The sequence below is a fragment of the Panthera pardus genome, unplaced genomic scaffold, assembly GCF_024362965.1.
Source record: "Panthera pardus isolate Hobbes unplaced genomic scaffold, ASM2436296v1 HiC_scaffold_25, whole genome shotgun sequence".
Lineage (NCBI taxonomy): Eukaryota > Metazoa > Chordata > Mammalia > Carnivora > Felidae > Panthera > Panthera pardus.
In genome coordinates, this window is record NW_026526821.1 from 73,925,803 (window position 1) to 73,952,899 (window position 27,097).

General features: G+C 38.0%; 1 protein-coding gene, 1 long non-coding RNA gene and 1 pseudogene across 3 annotated transcripts in view; 2 read left to right on the forward strand and 1 right to left on the reverse strand.

Annotated features, from left to right (window-relative positions):
* LOC109253222 (uncharacterized) overlaps positions 1-27,097 on the forward strand; it is a 202,978-nt gene that overhangs the window by 132,280 nt on the left and 43,601 nt on the right. The window lies entirely within an intron of this gene.
* EFEMP1 (EGF containing fibulin extracellular matrix protein 1) overlaps positions 1-27,097 on the reverse strand; it is a 59,710-nt gene that overhangs the window by 13,423 nt on the left and 19,190 nt on the right. For both annotated transcript variants that reach the window (XM_019426308.2, XM_019426386.2), the window contains one exon: positions 2,898-3,020. In XM_019426308.2, coding sequence (XP_019281853.2) covers positions 2,898-3,020 — 123 coding nt within the window. The remainder of the gene's footprint in view (positions 1-2,897; positions 3,021-27,097) is intronic.
* LOC128773611 (U6 spliceosomal RNA) lies at positions 15,221-15,320 on the forward strand (annotated as a pseudogene).

Genomic DNA, 27,097 nt, shown 5'->3' on the forward strand with positions numbered 1-27,097 from the left:
ATTGACATGGCTTTCTACCTCATTTATTGAGGTGTCTGCTCAAATGTCACTTCAGGGAGGCCATCTCTGCCCATTTATATAAAATAGCTTCTTCTGCCCCATCTGTCCCCTTTTCCTACTTTATATTTCTTTGTAGCCATTGATACTCCTTGGGATTGTGTTATGTGTTTATTTGCCTCTTGTCTGTCTCCCTCACTATAATGCATGGCAAATAAGACCTGTATCCTTTTGAGGCAAAGGTAAAGTATTTTTTGTCTGTTCACTGCTGTGTGCTTAATACCTGGCACAGGGTCTGGCATAGTAGGTGCTCGATAAACATTAGTTGAATGAGTGTAGACTTCATACTAAAGAGCAATTTTAGCGTGGTTCTTCCTAGTACCCAGTATTATAGCCAGGTGCCAGTATTGACAGTTAGTTTCTATAAATGGTATCTTCTAATAACTCCATGAGGGCCGTGATTCTGTAAACTGTGTTTGTTCACCATGATGGCCCAGCACTTAGAACAGTATGTGGTATATAGTCAGCCCTCAGTAATACTTGATGTATGTCTTCTCAACCAGTAAGCATCTACTGAATCACTGTTATTTGCAAGTGCTGTGTTTGGCACTGCTGGTTTTTAATGATGATAAATACATGTACATTGTACCTTGTCTAGCATGGAAGAAAGGCATGAAAACATATTACTGCATGGAATGATAAGATCAACAATAAGAAAGCTACACAAGGTACAGAGAGAGCACCACTCTACTCAAGGTGTGGCCTGCTGACCACTGCTGATCCATGGACTATTTGGACCAGTCCACGACAAATAAGTACAGAAATTCAGAATATGTATTTAGGAATAGCAATCTGGTATTGCCACAACATTTTTATTGTATTTTACAGTAGTATTGATCTGTAACAGACTAGAAATTTACAAAAAAAGATCCATCAAGGGGCACCTGGGTGGCTCAGTAAACCTCCTACTTTGGCTCAGAGGTCATGATCTCACAGTTCATGGGTTTGAGCCCCACATCAGGTTCTGTGCTGACAGCGTGGAACCTGGGGCCTGCTTCCAGTTCTGTGTCTCCCTCTCTCTCTCTGCCTGCCCCCACCCTGCCACCCCCGCTCACACTGTCTCTCTTTCAAAAATAAATAAACATTAAAAAAAAAAAGATCCATCAAAGTTTGAGAAGTACTGACAAAGAGGAGGGAGTAACTAATCATATCTGGGTAAATCATGGAAGACTTCTCAGAAGAAGTAACCCTGAGCTGGGATTTGGAAATTGAATAGGAGTTTGCCAGGGGTGCATGTTCCTGGTGCTGAAAGAGCTTATGTACAGACACTAAGGTGTGACATTGTGTGATGTATGTGCGGAACTATAACTAGTGGACAGGACTGAAGTGTAATATTTTGTGTGTGTGTGTGGGGAGGTATTGATACCACAGAGGATCTGATGGAAGAAGATCTTATATATTCTGTTGATGAATGTAGAGTTGGTTCTGTGGGTGAGGGGAACACCAGGGCAGCCCCATGATTAGATCTGAATTTAAGAATGTTTCTTCCTGCCATATCATATAGGGCTATAAGAATACATTTTATTTTTAATTGTTCCCATAGTAGGTTGAGTTAGTTCTTTTTCTATACCTTTTATACCCTAAGGTGTTTATTTTCCTGACTAATCCAGTGGGCAAAACTTTGGTGCCTGTGGAGTTTTCCACACAGTCTTTTCCTAAATCACAGCTTCAGTCCCACAAATTCTGGGCCTTTCTCAGAGGCTGGGCACCAATCCCAGCACCTGGGCACAACCCCATGGCAGGCAGAACTGGGCCAGGGCCCATGAGGAGCTCAGTGTTGACATCCTGATGTCAACAGCCAGCATTCTCAGGCGAAAATTGATGCTAGCTCCCTGTCCCCACATTCTTATCCTCTCTTACTAAGAGAAAAGAAGTACTTTCCACTGATGTATGGTAAAAGGCGGTATGTAAATCAATGTCAATATCATATGAATGCAATTGACACAGGGAGTCAATTTAGAAAGTTTCATTCCTGGTGCTGGACCTCATGACTGATCCCAGAACACATTTACTTTTTACTGTTTACTTCTTATTTGCCAGTCAGCCTCCTTATACTATGTTCTTCCAGTCATTCAAAAAAAAAAAAAAATGCACAGAGCATCTACTTGGCAGGCACTCTTCAGGGACTGGGGAGACAGCAATGACACAAACCAGATCTGGCCCCTGCCCTCAGGTAGCTCAAGTAGAGCTCTCAAGTAGAGGCACATGCTATACTTGGCTTTGCGTTCCCAGCACTGCACCCACTTGCAACATAAAGAATGTTTAGTACATGTCTGTTAACTCATCACATAATGATAGTACACAGCTATTCCACCCAGGACCAGGCGCTGTTCTAAGCACTCCCACATGTGAGCTCCTGAGGTAGGAGCTCCACACCACAAAGGAAAAAAGTTAACACACAGCCTATGTAAGTCACTTGTGAAGAGCCTCAAAGTGAGTTGGGGGTACAGCTGGGATTTGAACCTCACCATTTGCCCTATAAGCTATGCTATTTTATGAACCAGTGAATAAGGTTCATGTCATCAGTGTTTTAGTGCTATGGCCCCCAAACAGCTAATTTAAAATGATCTCCTTGGTTGCTTTTGTGGTCCCATCCATATGCCAAATTTATGCTTTTGCTTAGTCTACCATGTAACTGACACTTTATACCCGGAATACACTCACCCTTTAGGTTAGCTCTTTCTCATTAATGTGGAAAACGGATCAGTAGTTAATGAAAGAATAAGCAGTTGTTAGCCATCATTCTCCAAATAAATATGAGTGCTTTGTTTTGAATGACTGAGGTTTAAGCAAGTAAGAGGTTTAGGACAGGATTTTGCTTATTGTTCTGCTGTACTTACCTACACACTGCTCTCCCCGCTTCTGGTACCCCGGGGGGCACTGACAGGCGAAGGAGCCTCGTAAATTGATGCACACTTGGTCAGCTCTACAGTTGTGAGTCCCCGCAGTGCATTCGTCTATGTCTGTTAAAAGGTAGCACAGAGTTTGAGTTGGTTGGGCAGATGTTGCTATCTCCCCCATTTAAAAAAAACTGAAGTATGGTTGACACATAAGTTACACGAGTTTCAGGAATACAACATAGTGATTCCACAACCCCACACATTATGTTATACTCACCGTAAGTGTAGCTATCATCTGTCACCATACAATGCTATTATAATACCATTGACTATATGCCCTATGCTGAAATGCCATCATAGTTTCTTTTAAGGAAATAAAGTTTTTGCCCTATTCTTAAGATAATACTCTGTAATATTATATTGGGAATGTTTAAAATTATAAATGATTTCAAGTGTTCAGATAACAATTTTGTAGATGCCAGTGTGTACATTTAACACACGCTAATATTTAGCTGTACTTGCCTTGGCTCACTTTATTTTCAGAAATGAACCATTTGAGATATAGCTAAAGCCTTACTGTATTCTCATCTCTTTACTCACCCGCCTGCCACTATCCTGGTAGGTGTGAACCCTTCCCTGAGATGTTTTTTTTTACATTTATTACATAGATCTACATCCATTAGAACACACAATATTGCTTTGTGTTTTAAAGTGTAAATAAATTGTATAATACTTGCCTTTTCCATCCAATATATTGCATTTGAGATCATTATGTTGTCAAATCTCTAAAAATCTGTCCAAAAACCAGGTATAAATCAAATTTAATACTATGCATTTCCTGTTACCTTTCCTTGCAAATTTCAAAATGCAAAGGATTCAACTAGATCATATTTGTCTAGGGGAGATAGACTGGTGTAGTTTAAAATACATATTTTCCCAAAGCATTTAATTTCAGCTAAAAAACAGATATTTCCCCAAAGCAGTTGTATAATTTACTAAATGTGCCCTAAGGATTAGGGCACATTTTCTAGTTCTAGAAAAGTAAAAAATGCTCAGTCATAATATAATGAATCTGTTATAATGGATTCCTCTGGGGTCAAAGTGTGATGTGAATTTGTGTGTGTGTGCACTCATATTACAGTAATTTATAAGTGAAATTTAATTTTGTCTTTTCAACATTACCTTCGCATTGTTTTGTTTCATTTTTTACCTTCTCATTTAATTAACTCTCTTACATTATGAAGTTAAATAGATGAGTTCAGAAGATGAAAGGATTATGTGATTTTGGTATTCCTCAACAACTGAACAGTTTAAGCTTTGTTAAAAACTATTGTACAACTCAGGGCACCTGGGTGGCTCAGTCAGTTAAACATCCGACTTGGGCTCATGTCATGATCTCATGGTTCGTGAGTTTGAGCCCTGTGTTGGGCTCTGTGCTGACAGTTCAGAGCCTGAAACCTGCTTCACTCAGGTTCTGTGTCTCACTCTCTGCCTCTTTCTCTCTCAAAAATGAATAAACATTAAAGAAATCTTTAAATTAAAAAAAAAATTGTACAACTTGGAATTCCTAGATGACAAATTTTGCATAAAAACTGAGACAGGCTTGGGGCGCCTGGGTGGCGCAGTCGGTTAAGCGTCCGACTTCAGCCAGGTCACGATCTCGCGGTCTGTGAGTTCGAGCCCCGCGTCAGGCTCTGGGCTGATGGCTCGGAGCCTGGAGCCTGTTTCCGATTCTGTGTCTCCCTCTCTCTCTGCCCCTCCCCCATTCATGCTCTGTCTCTTTCTGTCCCAAAAATTAAAAAAAAAAAAAAAAAAAAAAAAAAATTTAAAAAACTGAGACAGGCTTAGGGAGCCTTTGATCATCACTGTGGCAAACCCAGGGTGGTGCTTTGGAGCAAATAGTAGGCTAAAATTCAATACAAAAAATGAGCCATCTGCAATGAGAATGTATTCCTCAATTCCTGACTTCCTTTAAAGAAGCTCAGAGAGTGGCTCCTGGTATGTTGCCTTTCAAGTCTGTTTCCAGGGAGAACTGCTGCACTTACACTACTAATGTAATAATGTAGGAGGTTCCGGTTAGAAGAGACTTGTCCTCAGATGTCGGCTTTGAATGATAAAAGAGATTCTTTCCAAAAGGAAGAGGGAGGGGAGATGGAAATACTTGGGGGATGTATGTCTGTTTATTGGATAATGCCCTATAAAAGCATCTACTTCACATAATTCTTTGAACCTGGTTTTAAAATTTTGGTGACTTTTTGTTACATTTTTAAAATTTTTGTTTTGAAATCCATCATCATCATCATCATCATCATCATCATCACCATCATTTTCACATCAGTGATTGTAACTCTGTCCTTCTAAGGTCCTATGCAGAGATGCCACGATCTTGCTTTGAAATTATCTGCTCTTTTTTTTGTGTCTTCTATTATTTTCTCTTATGCACTTGATGAAAACATTTCTACTGGGGTTTCTTTCAGAGCTTTATGACTCGCTAATGCAGAAATGACAGCAGAATTCCTATTGTTTTATGTCAAGAACATTTGCCAGCATTTGCAGTGATAACAGCCCTGAGAGATACAGAAATGTGAGATTCAGATGTGGCAAGTTCCCTCAGTACACGCTGGCAGAAGATCAAGGACTGGGGCTGGCTGCTGCATTTTCTAAGGGAGGCCTCGCCAGTGAGGGCGGCTTTTCTTTCTGAGACCTCTCTGCAAACCGCCTCCACCCCATCACATTCCCCATGTCCTACAATTTCCTTCCTACTTGCGTTCAGTTCTAAGGCTCTTTGATAAATAGGCTAATATTTCCAGTGGCCTTAATATATCATTAAATAGGTTTTAAACATAAACATTGTGCCACCTGGACCTACTCCATCTTAAGAACCAGGTCCATTTACTTTCTGAGAAAGATTATTGAATAAAAATATTAAGTGAGTTAAAATAATTTAATAGTAAAAAAAAAATTGCACTGCCACTATATTCTATCCTTTCTCTATCAAACAAACAACCAAAACTTCCATAGGACTCACTGCACCTACCACTGACTTGTGATACTTTTAACATACTTTGTACATACTTGGACTCACTTTAATTTTTAATTCTTTCAGATGGGAAACTTCTTGAAATTCAATAAAACACAATTGCATCAAATCACCTTTAAGAAATTATTCCAAAGGAGTTGATTGTTTGCTTCATCATATACTTAGAGCTGGATCTGCTAGGAAATGAACTGACTACATTTTTTTTTATGGCTTCTCCAACTCAAGCTTAGAATATTTATCCTCTCCTTTGCTCTTAGCAGTTTATCTAATGCTAAAGGACACATGGACCGGATTTTTTTGAACTATCTTTGATTCTACTATCAATTCATTAGTTTATAAAAAAATTTTTTTCATTAGTTTATTTAAATAACACAATTTTATGATTTTAAAAGTTGTACTTTAAGACCCTGTTATTGGAGCACCTGGGTGGCTCAGTCAGTTAAGCGTCCAACTTTGGCTCAGGTCATGATCTCACGGTCCGTGAGTTTGAGCCCCACGTTGGGCTCTGTGCCGACAGCTCAGAGCCTGGAGCCTGCTTTGGATTCTGTGTCTCCCTTTCTCTCTGCCCCTCCTCTGCTCATGCTCTGTTTCTCCCTGTCTCTCAGAAAATAAATAAAACCATTAAAAAAATTAAAACCCTGTCATTACTTATTCACAAAGCATACATCATATGAGAAAGTCATATAAGAATCGTTATAAATTGTTAAACTATTTTACTCTTGTTTTTTTAAAGATCTTATTTTAAAGTAATCTCTACACCCAATGTGGAGCTCAAACGCACAATCCCGAGATCAAGAGTCACATGCTCCAATGATTAAGCCAGCCAGGCACCCCTATGCTTTTTTTCTACTTGTGTGCATTTCTATATTTCTTAAATATCAGAAAGTTAATGTAATAGGAAAGTCACTAAAACACACATCTATGTCAGAGACTTGGAGCAGAACATCTATCCTCATGCAGGTGCACCAGAAGACCTGGTTTCCCAGGCTTTTTTGTTCATGAAAGGTCTCTGTGGTGAGAATATCTCTAGTGGCAAAAGCACTGCTTTATTCATATGGGAAGCAACTCAGGTCAGCCATGATTTTCCTGGTAATTTATGAAAAAGTACTTGGGGGAGAGGAAATTTTGTTTTGCTTTTCAACTAGCTTACTTGGTTCTTAAGCAGTTATTACTTAATACATTCCCTGGGCCCTGGACCCAAGCTCTTTGTGGATGGGGTCTACATCTTACTTTTTTCTGTATTCCTTTTTTTTTTTTTTTTTTTTGAAAGAGAGAGAGTGAGCAGGGGGAGGGGTAAAGAGACCGGGAAAGAGAGAATCCCAAGCAGGTTCCTGTCAGTGCAGAGCCCGATGTAGGGCTCCATTTCACAAACCGTGAGATCATGACCTGAGCTGAAACCAAAAGTCAGATGCTTAACTGACTGAGCCACTCAGGCGCCCCACTCCCCACCCCCCCCCCACCCCCATATTCCTAGCTCCTAGCAGAGTGCATGAAACATAGTGGGTTTTCAGTAAATGTTTGTTCAATAAATGGATGAGCAAATGATAATTGTTTGATGGAAACTGATACCTAGAGTGTAAGGAAAGTAGGATCAGTGTTTTATCTCATCGAACTAATCATTTACGTGGAAGGGTAACAGGCAAGATGTGAGAAACAGCAAAAGCAGCAAGATGTCAGCAAATGGAAACTGAAGTAAAGCAATGGCGTCGAGAATGGTAGAAACTAGGAGGAATAAGGCAGCATCAGAGGTTGGGCAACTGTGGAAGGTTTGCCAGGCTAGGTAAGTTTTGAGCTTCATTTTGAAGAAGGTGAGGAGGCTATTTCTAGGCAGGAGGCAGGTCACATTAGAAAACATGCCATGAAACAAAGAGGTTTGCATGAGAAGAGTGGCAGACAGCTGGAGTCAGCACGGCTGGATGGGCAGTGTGAGGAGCCTGGTGCAGTGCCTGCTTGAAGGTGCTCAGAACATGGTGGCTCAAGTCATAAGCAAAAATTCAGGGCCTGAAAGGTGGGATTGGAATTTGAATTGAACACCACAGGGAACTGCGCTAAACTATGTAGACACAGCCTAATGTAAACATAGCCAAAGAACAAAATAATAGAGTGTGCTTCCTAAAATATCACAACACGTAAATCAACTCACATTTCATCGTTCTAATGCATTAAGAATAGCTAATGGCAGTATTTGGTGATTCCCTCATTTTTCAAAAATGTGCCCACACTCTCCCTCCTAGTGATTTATACTGTTGTAGGGCCCTTTCTTGCTGACTTTGGCACCATCAATGCTTCAAATAATGCAGTCTGATCTTTGCTCGGCTCTCACTTCTAGCCTCTTTATCACACTGACCCCCAGTCTATGGAACTGCATATTTGGTTTCCTCTCAAAAGTTAATGGAGGCAACTGTGTCCACATCTCTGTGGTGTCCATTAAGTCCCTGCTTAGGCCTTCATTCTCTATGTTTTTGGCTCCTTCCTGTCATTCTGACTCATATTTCCCAAACCCCTGACTCATGCTGCTTTCTCTCTCTTATGCAACATTTTAATCTCTGCAATGTTCTTTTCATAATTTGATAACTTACCACGACATGGACATTCAGTGTGTTTTCATGGGCAAACATGTTTTCTGTAGCTTAAATGCTTTAGATTACCATTTAGACACTGTTGCTTTAGATTTAAGGAGCAATTCAGAACTACTTTGGAATAAGCCACCACTGACCAAGGTCGAGAACACACTGAAATAGGAGGAAGGGAACTGAAATGATTTTGCATCTGTCACTGCCTAGGTGATCTAGGACCACAGCATCAATTCTTTTTCTCTGTTTCTCCATCTGTAAAATAGACTGCCCATGCTTAATGATGCATGGATTTTTTTAAAGTTCAGAATCTTCAAAATATATCATTTTGTTTTCCAGACTGTAAATACCTAGGGTAAAATGGCCATATCTTTACTAGTTCTGTGGGGAGCACTGTGCATGCTTTGTAAATATTACTTGATGGTGCTGTCCTTTGAACTCCTGTGGTAAAAGAAAAGGCAGTGGTTAAATTCAAGTTGCTGCTATTTCTTCATCTGCGTGGATTTAAAATCTTATTGTATCTTCTACAACCATAGTAATTTAATCTCATAAATGGAGTAAAGTAGGAAAAAAAGGTCAAGGATTCATGTTTGCTATAAGAAGGAGCTACTTTACTCCTAGCCTCTTTCTCTTCCTTCCTTCTTTCCTGGCTTCCTTCTCTCTCTCCCCCTCCCTTTCTTTGTTTCTTTCTTGGTTTCTTGGCTTCTTTCTCTTTCTTTCTTTTCCTGTCTTTTCTTTTCTTTTTTCTTTTCTTCTTTTTCTTTTCTTTTCCTTTCCTTTCCTTTCCTTTCCTTTCCTTTCCTTTCCTTTCCTTTCCTTTCCTTTCCTTTCCTCCCTTCCCTTCCCTTCCCTTCCCTTCCCTTTCTTTCACATTCTTAACAGTTTAAATAGATACCCATCTGCTCAGAATGATTGGTCCTAATCCTTTCTAGTGACAGGACAATAAATTGTTTCCCATAACTGTTTCTATTTACTGTATAAAACTTTTTCTTTTAATGTTTATTTATTTATTTTGAGAGGGTAGGGGCATGGGGTTTGATCTCATGAACTGTTAGATCATCACCTGACTGGAAATCAAGAGTAGACATTTAACCAACTAAGCCACCCAAGTGCCCCTAGAACTTTTTAAATAAAAGGGACTCATTGTGTAAGGATCTTACTGTTATTCTGGGTTTTCATCTTATTTTTCAGTATAATCCTGGAAAGCAGGAGCCATCTGAATAAGTGCTGAGAGCAGTTCTGTTTTACTACTGCCTCATTCATTCATGGCTCTTAATAATGATAAGCTGAGTAATCAAGACATTAAACCATATTGCTTAAATTTTGATTAACAAGATGGTGTGTGACATGTTATATAACTTCATATACAAACTTGTTAAAATTCTAACATGAATTGGTGCAAAAATAGACAAATACTTAGCAATATTTAAACATCTATTATTTGATTAGAAATTTGGATCTGCAAGCCTCAGATTTAATCCTGATAACAGCTCTATGGAATAAGGGTCACATCATGCACAACTTATGGATGAGGCAGGAGGACGTCACTGAAATGTAGATTCGTGAGGTGACCTGCCCAAGGTCACACAGAGTAAAACTGAAATGCTAGATTTCCATTTTGCCCCTGCAGTTTTGGTCTTCAGAAAGATTCATTTCCTGAGTTTTGGATAGCAGACCTTTAATTGTAGTTTTATATATGTATATATATTCAATTTTTCTTAGAATTAAAGAGATGGTTGTTAATCTGTAGTACCTTGATTCCTCCCTTGTGTCTTTCTTCTCTATTAGAATAACATTCATAGCTCTCCAAGTCTTCTGTTTCCCTCCCCAGTCCTTAGCCAATTATCAACAATTTTTGTCAAAGACTTTCTATTTCCCTTGCTGCTTCTTTCATAGTACTGGAATCAGATTTATCTGGGCTAAATGCCCAGTTCTAGTTAGCTTTTCACCCTTCTGAAATTATCAGCTAGAATTCGCCCAAGCTAAGCAGTTCTAGTGGAGAAAATAAATACTGATATTAAGTAACAAAAGAGAACTGTCTTCATCTATGGCCAGCAGTAGATTTATAGTTCTAGATTCTTATCTGTTCTGGCAAAACAGATTGTTAATAATTGGTGTGCTTTAAATGATAAACAAAAATATCACCAAAATCAACAAACATCAGCCTCACTGATAGTTCATTTCTTTGTTTTAGAGGGTGGTGTATCTAGTGTCCTGGAAGTCCTTGTCATTGCCCTGTGTTCTATCAGAACCTTGAAATAATGCTGTTCTCATATGGAAAAACCATGCTACATGGACTTGGAGTTGCTTTTCCAGCAACAATGATTGATTTTCACTACAAATGGACCCTTTCTCAAGCAGTTTCCTCTGTGGCTAGTGGTGCTTATTTGCAAGACGATCAGATGAGGTTAGACACACAGTTCATGAACATGGGGGAGAAAACCAAGTGGTACACATGACCAGTTCAACTCGTGACTCACCTGTACTACACACAGACCAAAGGAACCAATTGCTCACAAGGCCAAAACAGAGCAAGCAAAGAAATGGAGTCCTTAATTATTTTTCTGCTCTTTTTGCACACTTGCAAAGTGAAACTTACTGCTTTCGGAATCTTAAGGAAAAACATTTCTACTTGATAAATGATTGTTAGTCGTCAAGAGTGTTCTCTCACACCTCTGTGAATATGACATTTCTCAGGTAAACTCCCTTTTTTTACTTCTTAAACTTAATTACCTATTAAAAATATGTTTGGGAAAAGACGACCCTGGTATTTGGATTGATATTACAACCAGTCATCAACCCACAACCTTGTGTAGGTAAAACTGTATTTTGAAAGAAGTGGCACCATTAATCTTTGCTTTAGGGTAGTTCAGTACCAGGAATTAAAGACAGTCTGTGTGAAAGTTCCATACAAGCTGGGGACCAGCTTCAAACTGGATGGCTTTCAGAAGCATTATGATCCCATCTTATTATGGGATGCCTTTGAACTGACATTTCAATTGTGGTTTCCTGGTGCCCTACCACTTTACCTCCCTCCTCCCAACCACCTTCCATCCCCGGCTCCAGATCAAACCCCTGGAGAGTGATGAACTGAATGGAGACTGACTACATTCAGCTGAATCCACCATGCCCTGCCTAAGCACTGTGACTTGATTCCTGGCCCCCTCCTTGAGCCTTGCAGCCAGATTAGTCAGTCTTCCTAGCCCAAAGCACACACATTCTTGGCTTACTCCTTCAGGCCAATCATCGCTTGAGGTCACACAAGCCCCTGGCTATGGCAATGCCAATTATAACAAGCATGGCTTGGTGACCTCCTAATTGTATGAAACCAATTACATTATACTTGTTGTTCATTCAACAATAAACAGCTTTTGTGCCCACTAAATTGGGGCATACTACTAAATTTGCTGAGTGTAATTTGGCAATACTTCTCCAAATCATTAACTGCTTAAGGCTTTTTAAATAAAGCACATCTTTGTGCTTCTTGCCTTCAGAGCATGTTACCTTCTTGTGTATATTTTCCTACCCATTTCATTACATCTTACTTATGATGTTTCTGCACAATGTTTCCCCATATGCCTCAGGGCCCTTATGTTTTTCTGAATTCCAAATGAAGCAAAGAGGTAGGATGAAGGAGGGGTGGAACTCACCAAATTTGCACTAAATTCCTTTCTCTTTTTGATTCAAAATTCCAGAACAATGAAAAGCAATGAAAGGATAAATATGTGAGTAAATCTAAATGAATACTGACTGTATTTGTTACAATAATAGGAAGGTCTTTGGGGATTTATAAAATATTTGGGGTTTATAACATATTTGGGATTTATAAAGTATTTATAATTAAAATACATGAGAATAATACGTTGGCAGGAAGGTAAATAGAGTTTAAGTATTTGAAGGTCCTTGCATTGTCTGGGAAGAAGTAAAACTACTAATTTATTTTAGACTTTGATAAATCAAGGATGCATATCAAAGTAATCCCTAGGGAAAACACTAAAGGAACAGTAAAAGAGCATAAAACTACAAATCTAATTCGGGGAGAAATGCCATAATACAAAATGAGAAGGCAAGAAAAGAAAGAAAAGGAAACTAAAATGTGGAGGACAAATAGAAGGCAAACAGTAAAATGGTAGTTTAAACCGAATCAAAGCAATTGTTATATTAATATAAGTAGATTAAATGCTCATGTTCATTACAAAGAAAAAAACCTAAAAATTCTGTTTTAAGAGAAACAATTTGTTTTTAATTTGAGAGAGAGGGAGAGAGAGAGTGAGTGGGGGAGAGGAGCAGAGGGAGAGAGAGACAGACAGACAGACAGAATATCCCAAGCTGGCTCCATGCCAGCTTGGAGCCTGATGTGGGGTTCGATCCCACAACCCTGGGATCATGACCAGAGGTGAAATCAAGAGTTAGACATTCAACAGACTGAGCCACCCAGATGCCCCAAGAGAAACAATTTAAATATAAGGACACAAGTTAAAGAAAAAAAGATGAAAAAATACTATGCAAACACTAATCAAAAGAAAGTTGGCTTTGCAATATCAATATCAGACAAAGCTGACTTTAAGGAAAAAAAAAGATTACTAGACAATAAAAAATAATACTATGTAGTGAAAAAAGTTTTAGTTTACCAGGAAAATGTAGAAATTCAGGATAGAAGTGCATTTAATCACAGAGCCTCCATATAGATAAAGCAAAAATAGGTAAAACTAAAGGGAAAATGAATACACACAATTACACTAAGAGATTTTAACATATCTCTCTTAGTAACTAAACAAATAAACATACGTTTTCAGAAATGAATAGAAAATATGAATAACACGATTAAAAACTTTGAACTACTTGATATACATAGAAGGCTACACAAAATACATAATCTATTCAAGCACTGAGAGAATGTTAACAGAAAATGATCATATGCTAGCCTTAAGGCAAGTCTAAATACATTTCAAAAATTACAATATACAGATTTTGTTCCTTCACTACAATGCAAATCTGATAGAAACAACATTGATGACAACAAAACCAAAAAATCTCCTTCTTTTGGAAAAGAAGACACATACTTCCAAAGATCTCATGGTTTAAAGAAGATAAAATTGAAATTTGAGACTATGTCAAACTGAATGAAAATGAAAATATCACATATGAAATCTTGTGGGCCCTTAAGAAGGGCTGTAGCCCCTCCTTCCTTCCTTACATCTCCTTATCTTTTTACCCACTGCACTCAATTTACAAGAGAAGAAAATACAAATAGAATTTGTATCTGAGATGGTCTGTTACAAAGTGAACTTTAGGGTTTTGAAGGGCCACTTAGAGAAGAAGGGAAAAATCTTGACCATGTCTTTCCAAAGGCAGAACTAGAACACATGGGTAGAAATTCAAGGAAGGCAGATTTTTTAAAAAAATGTTTATTTTTGAGAGAGAGAGGGAGGGAGAGAGAGAGCAGGGGAGGGCAGAGAGAGAGACACAGAATCCAAAGCAGGCTCCAGGCTCTGAGCTGTCAGCACAGAGCCTGATCCAGGGCTTGAACCCACGAACACAAGATCATAACCTGAGCCCAAGTCAGACGCTTAACTGACTGAGCCACCCTGGGGCCCCAAGGAAGGCAGATTTTAGTTCAGGGTAAGAAAAAAAAAAAAAACTATGGTCATTGGACATTTTAATGTATTAATAAGTAATGAGGTTCCCGTCACTGGAAACATGCAAATGATGTAATGTGGATCTCAGTGGTGGTGGGGATTTGACAGGTCATCTGTGTTTAAAAACGATGTGAAGGCACTGCATGAAAATATGGCAGAATGTTAACAATTTCTGAATCTGAATCTGATGGCAGGTATTGAATGTTCATTGTATCACACATTCAACTTTGAATTTGAAAATGTTAATCAAAAAATCAAAAAACAGATGCTGCAGGAACCCTAATGTAGAAAGTTGTGAGGATTCAACAAAATTCAATGTCTATGCGTTCTCTCACTTGACACATGATGCACGTACATATACCTCTGTAGAGTTGTAATGTTTACTTTTATACTTTCATAATTTATCCCCTACCATCAGAAAACCTTGCTCTATGATAAAGTATAGCAAGGAAAGATCTCATCTTAAGTGGTTATTTTATTCCTCTTCCTTGAGCAATGTAGGAGTTAAAATCTAGACTTAGTATTTTTTTGTCCTGTATGAATTATTTTTCAGGAAGGAACGCTCTGCAACCTTCATCATATTAAGGCATAAGATTATTCAGTGATCAAAATGTTATATTTGAACAACTATCAGCTTGTGTCCAAATCTTTCATATACTGTTAAACCAAGTGAGACTTGACTTTTTGGTTTTGTTCCAAATTGATACTACAGTTGCCATTTTCCCCAAGTTATTCATGAATTATCATGCATATTTGAATTTAAGTTGCTGATAAATTGTGTTTGACATACGCAGGATGTGGGATATCCCCTCCTCTCTGTGTTAAAACACGTTCAGTGTTGTGAGGTAACAGCATTCAAGTAACTCCTGAGTATTAGTTCAAGGAGTACCTAAAGGCAATAGGAAACTAAAGAAAATACTGTTCAATATAACCACTGACCCGGTGAGTGTTTCAATCCTAAAGACTTCTCAAGCTAGCATATTAAATAGTCTTTGGACTTTTAAATGAGTTTGAAGCATTTTACCTTACATTTCCATCGGAGGCAAAATTATATTTGGACTATGTATTCTCTTGCTTCGGCAGCACATATACTAAAATTGGAACAATACAGAGAAGATTAGCATGGTCCCTGGGTAAGGATGACACGCAAATTCATGGACTGTATGTTCTGAGATCTGAGAGACGGAGATCTGTTCTGAGAGACTGAGATCTCTTTCAGTTTTAAAAATCCAAAAGTAAAGCCTACTTTACCGAATTCCTGAATGCTGTTGTAAAAAAGACTCATTTTCCAACTCTTCTTTCTTCTGCCCTCTCTAACTTAAAATATTGGATCCTGGGAAACCTGAATAACATGCTCTTGCTTTTTGATGAACCATGATCATAGGTCTCTCTTTCTTCTTCCCTTCTTTTTCATTTTTCAGCAGTGGATTCTGATCTATAGTATAAAAGGAGCATCTAAAAGTGGACTCATCTTTCAGGATTAAATGGCTCTGTTAGCAGAGTGGGATGAACAGAAAGTGCTCCTCCATGTTTAAATGTACTACTGTGTACCTGTAAACTTACATACTTTCAGGAATTTAGAGTTGCTTAATGCTTGTTTGGCAGCATAAACTCTGAAAAAAAAATCTCATGGGGAAACACGCCTCATACACGGTTTCTATGTCTGTAGAGTACAAAGGGAGATGGACCTTTGCCAGTTATACAGTTGATATGTTAAAGGTAGATGCCAAACTAAGTCAGTCTTTAAGGGAATTTCTTGGCATGAATCAACACAGAAGAAAAAAGAAAGACTGTGTTCTTAGATCTGTTTTATATATATATAGATATAGATATAGATATAGATATAGATATAGATATAGATATAGATATATATAGTTATATATAGTTATATATAGTTATATATAGTTATATATAGTTATATATATATATATGTATATATAGTTACTGCATGGAGCACATCCGTGGAGTCTATCATATTCCAAGTTTTCATTTTAGAAGAAAATGGAAAAATTGAACAGTTCATATTGTTAATTTTGAAATTAGCCTGGAATTATTTTTCCCTAGAAATGTAATAATTTGTTTATGGAAACCTCAAAATGAAAATCTTTGGCTTCAGGCATGTATGTGGTTAATGTGGATGATTGTGAGGCTGCCAGATAGGTATAAGGACCTATCAGCCAGGGATCTGTTTCAGGGCTTCCAGAGTTACAACAATCATACTATTTTCTCACTGCACAATATTTTTAAATCATAGGTTATTATGTTTGAGATTTTTTTTTTGTTGCTTGTGCTAGCTTTTTTCTAACCTAATCATACCAAGAATTTATTATACCAAGAATTAGAGTTTATGGGAGGACTTGTTGATCTTTTTAGAAAGTCTGAGAACCCTAGAATAAATTTTTTTTCTTATGCAACTCACTGACAGAATGATATGAAATATGACTGAGACACAAGAGTGGGTAAGATCACAGGTCTTAGCATCGAGTAGGTCTCAGTTCAAATTCAAGAAATACCACATTTTAGGTGTGTATTCAGGGAAAGTTATTTAACCTTTCCAAGTTTCACTGCCACATCTGTCAAGGAGGGATAATACCCATTTCATAATGGTATTGTGAGTACTAATTGAAATAACACCCCCTCTCCTGCAAATGGTACCTGGTTGACACTAAGTGTCCAATAAATTGTATTTAACATTGTGAGATGACTATAAGTCAGTGTACATCAGGATGGCACCTCTGTTGTCTACAGATGGAAGGAAGCAAAAAACTGCAGAAAGTCAGGGCTTTTAATATAATTTTCTATGCACTTGTCTATAATTACATATCCTATCCTTGTTTCCTTGCTCAGTGTCCTATTTTGAATGTGGTCTGTCATGACTGAAATCCAGTCAGGAGAATGACCACAGCATTGAATGACTTCCCTTCCTTTGGCATAGTCCAGATGACTGGATATGAGAATAGGCAAAATCAGCCTTTCTTAAAGCTTTTTCTCATTGGGGAAACTGCATTTAAACAAAGGAGATATGGCAAAACAAAAATAAATCTAGTATTATTTTGTGATACAAAAGGACAATTAATTGCTTCACAGCAATGGAGTATTAATGTTTATAAAGGCTACTTAGCAAACATAGCTTTAATTAGAGCTCTAATTAGAACCTATATGTAACTCTGAGAAAGAACTTTTGTATGAAAAAGTTCCAACTATGAAAAAGCTATGAAAATGTAAATTTCAGCAGCAATTTTTATTATATTGGCTAAGTCGAGGATATTATGGTCATCATCTTTCAAGACAGTGCTGAAGTTACAAATCAGAACCAAAGAACAGATGGGGAATATTTTCAAGTGTAGTGGAAACAACTGCATGTAAAGTCAGGACAAGTATTTCTGGTTGTTTATTCATAAGGACAAGGCTCAGAGTTAGACTCTAAGATGAAAACATTGATATCTGACTTTTCACATGAGGAGTCTCCACAAAACATAATGGTGATCTGCATAATTTGCAGTTGATGAAGCATCCATTCAATCACATCATACAGGAAAGTTTGATTTTGAGCCATTTGTTGTTGTTGTTGTTGTTGTTGTTGTTGTTGTTGTTGTAAATGCAATGCTAGTAATATGGTAAGACCGTGGCATATTAAAAATAGTCTTTAGGAAGATTAATTTTGGTTTCCTTCAAACACTAAATGACCTCTTCCCAATGCTTTCATTATAGTCGTAGGTAAATTATGTATGTGGATATGACAGACTCTTGTTTCGATATCAAGGGTTTAACTGAGAAAATTAACAGGAAAAAATGAAAGAATTTCAAGCTTGAAGAAAAACACTGTGCATTTGGTTATAGTGTGACAAACCGGCAGGTGGCTAGGCTGACTTCTTTCCGTCATCTTCTTATACTATCTTTCTCTATCTTCCACCTCTGACTCCTTCTTGCTCTTTAAACATTCAATTTTGTATTTGCCCTTTCTCAATTTCACCCTGATCAGTCAGACCATTCTTTTTTATTTTAAGTTTATTTATTTTGAGAGAGAGAGAGAGAGCACGTGAGCAGGGGAGGGGGATCAGAGAGAGAGGGAGGGAGAGAGAGAATCCCAAGTAGTCTCTGCACTGTCAGCACAGAGCCTGACAAGGGGCTCAAACCCACAATTGTGAGATAATGACCTAAGCTGAAATCAAGAGCTGATGCGTAACCAACTGAGACACCAGGTGCCGCAACAGAGTATTCTTTTAACTTGAGAGCTCTGCTGTCACATCCAAACTAGTGTTAGGACATCTCTTCCTGGTTTGTAGGCCTTGGGCACTGCTGCTTCACCAATGGTTTGGGAGGGCTGTTTTCCTGGCCCAGCGCTGTGACCCTCCACTGCACCAGTTGGGAGCTCAGCAGGGTGCCCCTGCCATCTTTATCTCCTCAGTGAAGGTGGGCTGCTGTCCAGGCCCCCAGAACTCCAAGACCTGCAACTAGTCTCATCATTACTCATGTAGATGTTGATAAAATGCAGAAGGTCCTGTATGATTAGCTTGCACCTCACTGCAACATAACAGGTGGTTTAATATAAAAACAAGTCTTTTCCTTAAATTCCAACTTATCAATGCATTCTTATATGATCATCAGCCAGGCTACATACCGCCATGTGTAAGACACATGTTGCCGTCTGTCTGACTTTGCCCCCCATGAGCCTCTCCCCAGCCTCTGTACTTTAATAGGATAGATTTCTTTTCAAGGTCCAGCTCGTGCCCACCTTCTTTATGCTTCTTTTCCCAGATTACTTTGGGTCAATGTAAGATCACTACAGAAAGCAGCTTGTCCAGTTGACTTTGGGACAGCTGTATCCTTGTTAAGAAAGAACAGTAGCAGCAAACTTGCTATCTCTAGAAAGTCAACTGCCTTGAGAGGTCTTAAATCGTCTCTCCCAACCTCCTCCTTAACCAGAGCCTTCTTAAGGGTAAAAACATGCCCCTTTGTCTGGTTCAGGGTCCTAAACAAGTTGTGCTCTGACTACCGAATGCTGGCATTCTTTATTAGGAAACCAGCTGCTGGATAACCCGAGGTACACATCAGTGGCCCATATAAATTTTATGACCCCAATTTGTTGAAGTTACCAACTGAGCTTTCCATTGGATTTGATGCATAAATTCTAGCACCGTTATATTACAACGTGGCAAAACACAATAAATAACACTCAATGCTTCCATAGTATTTATGCAATTGTTACGACATTATTTTTTTCTTTTACAAGACTAAGGGATTCCCTGCCAAATAAGGTGAATGTATAGAACTTCTTGTAGCTTCTGCAAAGGCTGAGTTAAATTTTACTTTCAAATTAGTCTTCCAATAAGTTTTAGTACAAGCTTTAAGATGGAATAAATCCCAAGTAGTAAAAATCCTTTACGAGTTACAGTTATATTCTGGGTGGATAAAATCATAATGGCCTGGAACAACGCACTAACTGCTGAGTGGATTTTTAATGCTGATGTTTTTAGCTGTTTCTTGAGCTATTTTCCCTATTGCATTGCATTTCATTAAAAATTTGAGCTGTGCTATTTTTAGAATGAAATCCATACTTAATTTGCCCTTATAGCACTGTTATAAATGGAGACTAGAACCAGTCCTGATTACTTACAATGAAATTATCTGAGTCAACAAAGTTAGGATTCAGAAATGTTTTAAAAGTAAATGATGTGTTTATCTCCTCTGTGAGCGAAGCGAGCAGACTTCCTTTGGGTTTGCAGTAGTCCCATATTTGTACAGGACATCTTTCACTTGGTGCAGAGGAAAACTCACTATGTCCTTTTCCACCATCTTCAGGATGAAATCTAAACTTTTTAATGTGCCGTGCAAGGCCCTGCATGATTTGATCCTTACCTACAGTCATGTGCTGCACACTGAATCATACAGAACACCTGTCCCCTTCTTTTGTCTTTTACTTCTGACCTTAGCAAGTGCTCTTCTCTCTGCATGGAACGTTCTTTCTCCTTTCCCCCCTTCTCTTTCTCCAAATTGTTAAAGGCTAATGCCTACAACTTCCTTAGACTGAAGCCTGATGTCACCTTCTCTGGGAAGTCTTTAAAATGCAACTTAAAATGCCACGTTGTCAATGCTGTCCACTTCCTCATAGATGGTGAACTTTTGAGGGTGGGCAGGCAATATAAGCTTTTATCTTTGTATTCTCAGCATCTTTGTATTGTGTGCTCTGAACACAATAGTTACTCAACTCAAGCTTGTTGAATCATCTTACAGTTATAGGATAGTGAGTCTGTGGTCTTGTGCTATCTCCCAAACTGTAATTATCAAAGCAAATGTTAAAACTTTCTTTCCCCATATTATTCCCAAATCAAATGTAAAAGAATAAAGTAAATCTAGACAACTAATACATCATCTCCAGAAGACACCACTCTTGTACAGGAGAAGCACAGGTGTGACTATTGCTTATGAAGTGTTTTAGAATGGAAGCTTAAACAGATCAATAAACAGACAAAATAGGTGTTTTACCTTTGTAAAGTTCTAGCTGTTGGGTAGATCTTAAACACACACATGCGCGCGCGCACACACACACCCACACACACTATCACGATTTAGTGAAGGGAGATCTAAATCTAGTTAAGACTCCTTTGGATTATTTCATAAGGTAAACTATATCGTCTTATGTTCTTAAGTTCTTGCTTTATTAGCTTAGCAGTCAGCCTTACTCCCACTCCCAAACAGCCCCTTCTTTTTTTGTATTCCACTTAAATTCTTATTTTTAATGAAGATAATTTTTAACTAGGAAATGCATTTCCCCTAGCCATACCAGGAGAACTTTTGCTCTCCTCTGTATATAACCAGATTATTTCTTGGTTCATGCTTACATGCAAAATGGATGATAGGGGGCATATAGAGGAAAGTGGGCCTATGGATAATTACCTCTTGCCATAATTTCCTGTAATTGCGAAAACCTTGTTATAATCAGAGCATGACTCTGCTTAGGTTATGTTCATTGCATTTCACAGCATCACAGCCTTAACCATATTAGAAATAAGAGACTACTATTAAAGGTCTATGTTCAGACATAGTTTATGGTTAGAGACTTACTCTGTATTCCTTCAGCCATATATTATGACTAATGAACATTCTACAGTTTAATGGATGTGAACATGAGGTCGAAAGGCTGATTGTTCAGGAGATCATTTAAGGGCTTGTTGAGCTTCTAACTGGTTATTTCATGGGGTGTAAGAGCTGAAATTATACCAAAATATTATTAATTTACAATTTGATGTTTACCTTTGTAATACTTATGAATAAATATGTTGCCAAACAATATTATAAACCATTTACCCTACTTGGTTAGAGTCATCTTTGACTCAAGATTTGAGTCATCACTTACATGCAAAAATAATGAATGTGTCTGTTAGAAATAGTTTTAAACAAATTACTGTGATCCTGAAAACAGTCCTTGTGGATCAAACTCTTTTTATGTTTCGTATTAGCATTGTTATTATATGTACAGTACTTGAAAATTAATGCAATTCTTTTTTGAGGAACTCACTCACTTTACAAGAAGTCAGATCCATCCCAGTCCTATTAAGATGATTTAACGTATTTAACCATATGTGTATATTTATTTTTCCTCCTCATCCTACAACTGTCTGGAGGCAGTGTTTTCATTATGTCATTCTTTGCTCAAAATCTTTTACTAGTTACGACATTACTAAATCTGAATGGCTTAACCAAGAATTCAGGGTTCATATAAACTGTCCTCCAATGATTCAGTGACTTTTCCTATCTTGTTTCCTGTAGCCCCCACAACAGCCCCCCTTTCCCTCACCCCAAACAGTGACATGATATTGTCACCATTATTCTGTATACAGGACATCCACCCAGCAAAGCCTGCCCCTTCTCTTCTCAGGATTATTTATATCCAGTTCATCCTTCATGACTCCGATTACATCCACTACCTCCAAAAAGCCCGTTATGGCCTCTGTTTGAAGCAACCAATTCCTTCTCTGGACTCTACCACTGCTTTTACCATTGACTACATGGGGAATGAGGCTCTCAACTAATGTTTTGTTGACCTGAATTGTTAAGCTGAATTATTTGTGTCATCTAATTGTTTAAAAATCTGACCTTACTTTACCTCTTCAGCTATCCTGAAAAGTCCTTGCAAGTAAGGTGGTATGTTTAGGCATCTAGTACAGTTTGAATACATATAAACTGAACACATCGATACATGAATTGGAGAATAAATGACTAAATGCTGAACAAATGAATGCATGAATGGTGCATATTTCAGGGTGTACATGAGAAAATATATTCTAAATTTACATTAACAATTTGGGGTCTAGCCAGGTAAAGGTGTAGTTCTTTAAAGCCAAGGCTCATGATATTTAAATTATCCTTTTATGCCTACAGGGTAAAAAGTAGTGGATCCAGCAAGAATGGCTAGAAACAGACTTTTTTTAGTTCCATAATCACTCAGTTGAGAATTTAAGATTGTGTTTGGGAATTTAAGATCAGCATGAAGTTATGGCGACAACCTGGCCACAAAATGTCTCCTTTTCCTTCCATCCAAGGAGGGAATGTGATCTCATTCTCTGAGAAGGGATTCTCCTTCAAAGCACTCAAGGACTATCTCTCTGAAAAATTAAATGAAATGCAAAATGGGGGCAGGACAGAACCAATCTTACTCAGAGAGCATGCATGAGTTCTGGGGGGGGAGAAGTCATTGTTGAGTTTTATAATTTTTTTTCTTTTAAATCTTTGAAAAAAGAAATCAACTCTGGTTTCAGTTTAATTTAAAAAAAAAAAAAAAAAACCTACATGACCACTTCTTCAAATTTGTTCCAGATGGATTTAGTCATAGAATGATTGATTATCCACTCAATGTGAGCTATGTGGTTAAGCTCAGAAACCTACAACAAACTGGTTTGGAGCTATGTTTCATGGTAAATGGCAGAAAGGATAATCCTTAAACTGTCATTTTAGAGTTAGTGATGAGGAAAGAGGAATTTAGTAGGCTACTTATGTCAAGAGAATGTATTAGCAAATGGATGGCTGAATATGAGGAAATCTTATGAGTGTAATACTTTTTTTCCCCTTTCTGGATTTCACAGTAAGGGGAACCACATCTGACTAGGAGTCCCCTTAAAGACTGCCCAAGCTCTCACTGCCTGCTTCATGAACCAGACCCACTTCCCCAGGATGCTTCAGGCCTGAGGCCAGAGGTTGGCCTCTAACTGGTTTCCTAGTACCTAGGATATCCTAGTACCTAGGATTGTACTCTATCTAGTACCTACTCAACAGGCCCAAAGAGATTTTTATTATTGGCATCAGAGACACCTGGGAAAATCTGGAAACTAATTCTGGGGAAAGTGAACCAAAGAGAAAAGGTACTGAACTCTACACAGAGCTGTTTAATGCACTTTAAAATGCAATTTAACAACATTTGGTTCATATTCATTTTAAGAAAAAATAAAACACTTCCTTTGGATTTTAATTACTCCTTTTAATAGCCGTATTAGCCTTTTATCTATCCTTTCCATCTGGCTAATTCACAATTTAGCTACTAGAACATTCTTTTAGGAGAGTTTGGATGTGGCTGGTGGCTTTCGACCCATGTCACCATCTGATTTTACAATTTCCTCTGTACATTGTTCCATTTTTTGGTTTCCACCTTCATTGATTTTTCTGTTTCTGCTTATGTATCTTTTCCCTTTTTTTTTTCCTTCAGAGTGCACTTCATTATTGTCTTCTTATTGAAAAACAAGCCACTATCCTGCCTCCTTATCAAGATACCTACTCCTTAGAATCCCAAGAAAGTCCATGTTACATTTTATGGCTTCTGAATTTTTAAATCTTACATAACCTATTTACTATAACCTTAGGTTATATTTCCCATGTCTCCTAGTACACTTTTGAGGCAAAAGGTATAAACATGTTTAAACATGGTTAAACAGAGATTTCTATGGGAGAGATGGAGAACATTTTCCACAATTCCCTACCAAACACACAAATATCACAGATGTCTAGGACAAAAGTTAACATGAAGCAAAAAGGATGTTTATTAAATTTATTTTAGGTAACAGGCATGTAGACTTATGCTAATCTGCAAGAATAAAGGTAGTTCTTGTGTTTGCTCACAAAGTTTTTGTTTCAAGGCTATTGTTTATTTGTAGAGTAGATTAAAGGAGATTTTAATTACAAAGTTTTCAAATCAAGGGATATGGTCATAATTACTTAGGAGTAGTTTTGGGCAGGATTGGTAGGATTTTAGAAATTACAAGTCCATGAAGGAGAGAAAGGTACATTCATTCAAAAGGAGCTGTCAGAAGAGTGAGGTTCTTATGGATAGTACTTTGCCTATTTCAACCACACCTATCAGACTCTATATCTGAATGAGTCATACAGTCTCTTGCACTGCTGTGGAGGTGGGTGCATTTTGCTTTTTAACTCATATTTTGCTTTTTGAAACTATTCATAATTCTAGATGTAACTCTAAAGGTTTGGCTGGAATCAATGAGGGGGGAATTTTAATTACACATTGTGGTAGGCAGCTTGTGACATGGCTCCCAATGATTCCAGACTTCTGGCATTTATGCCGTTGAAAGTGGACTGGATCTTGTGACTGGTTTCTAGTGAACAGAACATGGCAAAAGTGATGGGTTGTCACTTCCATGATTAAGTTACAAAAGCCTGTGACTTCAGTCTTAGTAGCATTCTCTCTCTTGCTGGCACTTTCTCTTGCCCCCTCACTTGCTTAGTCTGATGAAGAAGGCTGCAATGTTGTAAGATGCTCTATGGAGAGGCACATGCAGCAAAGAGTTGAAGGAGGAAGAACCCATGAGGAATAGAGGCAGGAAATGAATCCTGCCAACAACCACTGGGGAAGGAGCTAGGGAAAGGGTCTTTCCTAGTCAAATCTAGAGATGGCTGTAGCTTAGTGAAAGACCCAAAGCCAGGGGACCCAGCTAAGCCACACCTCAATTCCTGACCCAGGAAAAATGTGAGATAGTAAGTGTTGTTGAAACCATTAAGTTTTAGGGTTATTTGTTATCTGGCAACAGATAACTAGGGCATAGATTTCCTTATGGTTTCTGTGTGATGGATAATAAAACATAAGCTGAGGAAGGACTAGTTATTTTGGTTGTAAACCTGGTTTGAGTCTGAGGCTAAAAACAATCCCAAAATGTGAAATGAACAGATTGTTCTTCGCTGAAAGGTACTTAGGAAGGCAGGAAATCTTAATTCAAAATCAAGAAGATAATACACAGCCTTTAACATTTAGTGTTGGCACCTTTACATTTTAAAGCAGTTTATATCAATACATGCAAAAAGTATATTTACTGTGCACCAAAGTAAAAACAACTCCTTTCTATGCTAGAATTGAAATGGGAGTCCTGGGCTGTGCCATGAACCACAATAATTACCCCTGTCAGTGCGTGGAGAAAAGACTGCAGTGATCTAGCTTTTAAAGCTTCAGTGATTTGGTCCTGACTTTTAACAAACAACCAGTACAAGGTGTGAACTGTTTTGTCAATAAAGCTTCACGTCATTAGAACTGTCTGGTTTTTTGTTTCTGAGTCATTAATGCTATTATAGTCACAGAAAGCACCTGCATTCTTCCCTGGGCAGATTTTAACTTGCTCCAGTATGTTTTCCTGATAAAAATACCATCTGAAAGGCAAAGAAGAACTCCTATCAATAGAACCACTTTACATACCAGGCATGTATCAATCAAGAGCCATATAGCTACCACCCTTGTAAAGCTTATAACCTAGACAAAGTGCATTCTCTTTACCTCTCTCTTACTTTCTCTCATTTTTAAAAATTATTTTCAATAAGAGCTGGAAAGGACAACTCTTTTAACTTTAACATCTGAGAAAACTGAGGCCCAGAGAGGTTAACTGGTTTAACACAGTCTGAGTCACTTAGGGGAAAACCCAGATGGGAACCTTTGTCTTTTGCTGAGTTTCATGGGATTTCTGCCACTCTTGGCTGCCAAAGACTACTTTCTGGGATCCTCCTGAGCATTCAAGCATAAAAACATTCTACTGCAGGAGAAAATTCTATTAATTAGTAAGCAAAGAAAATATCTATGTATTACAGCTGTAGCTGTTACAACGGAATTTGCATTGGAGAAACTGAGTACTAACCAGAGGAGAAAAATATCTTTCTGAAAACAAAAAACAACTCACCACATGCAAATTATCCACATTATACCACATTTTGCCAAAGGCAGCAAGTAGAGGATGAAGAATCACTAGATATATCTGCTTCCTGGTGGAGCACAAATTGTCAACTACTGGAAGACACGCTCTGTTATATATATCAACAAAATCTGGGGACTTTGTAGAAATGTGAGATCTCAGGTCTCATCCTAGACCTACTGAATCAGTATCTTCATTTTAATAGGATCCCCAGGTAATTCATATTTCATTACAATTTGAGAAGCACTGGTCTATCACACATAGCATATAGAAGATTCTCAAAAAACATTAGACAATTGAATTCCAAATTTAAAACTCCCCTAGCCAATTTTATAAAAAAACAAAAAAACAGTAAACCTGATTTATTCAGGGCCATCTTTCCTTTTTTCCTTCATCAGTTTCTTCTTTGAGGAAAATATGCATTTATATGTATGAACATAAGTGGGAAGTTGGTAACTGTAATACTATTTTATGAGATACTTCAGTAGAACCTATTTTTGATTAGTATAGTCTACACTTGCTCATTGTCCTTAATGTTCCTATCTTGCTCTCCTTTCTCCCTCTTTCTCTCTCTACATCTCTCTTCCAGATGTAGATGTTCCATTCTACATCTCTCTTATTTTTTTTTTCCCTGCCCCTCAGTCTTCTTACAGTTTCTTCTGTCATCCAGGGTAAGAGGAGACTCCTGGAAGAGAAGGATATGACTCACCTGTTTGCTCTATCTTGCTTTTTCTCTCCACCAATGTGTGACTATGGTCCTGGCCTCTACCTG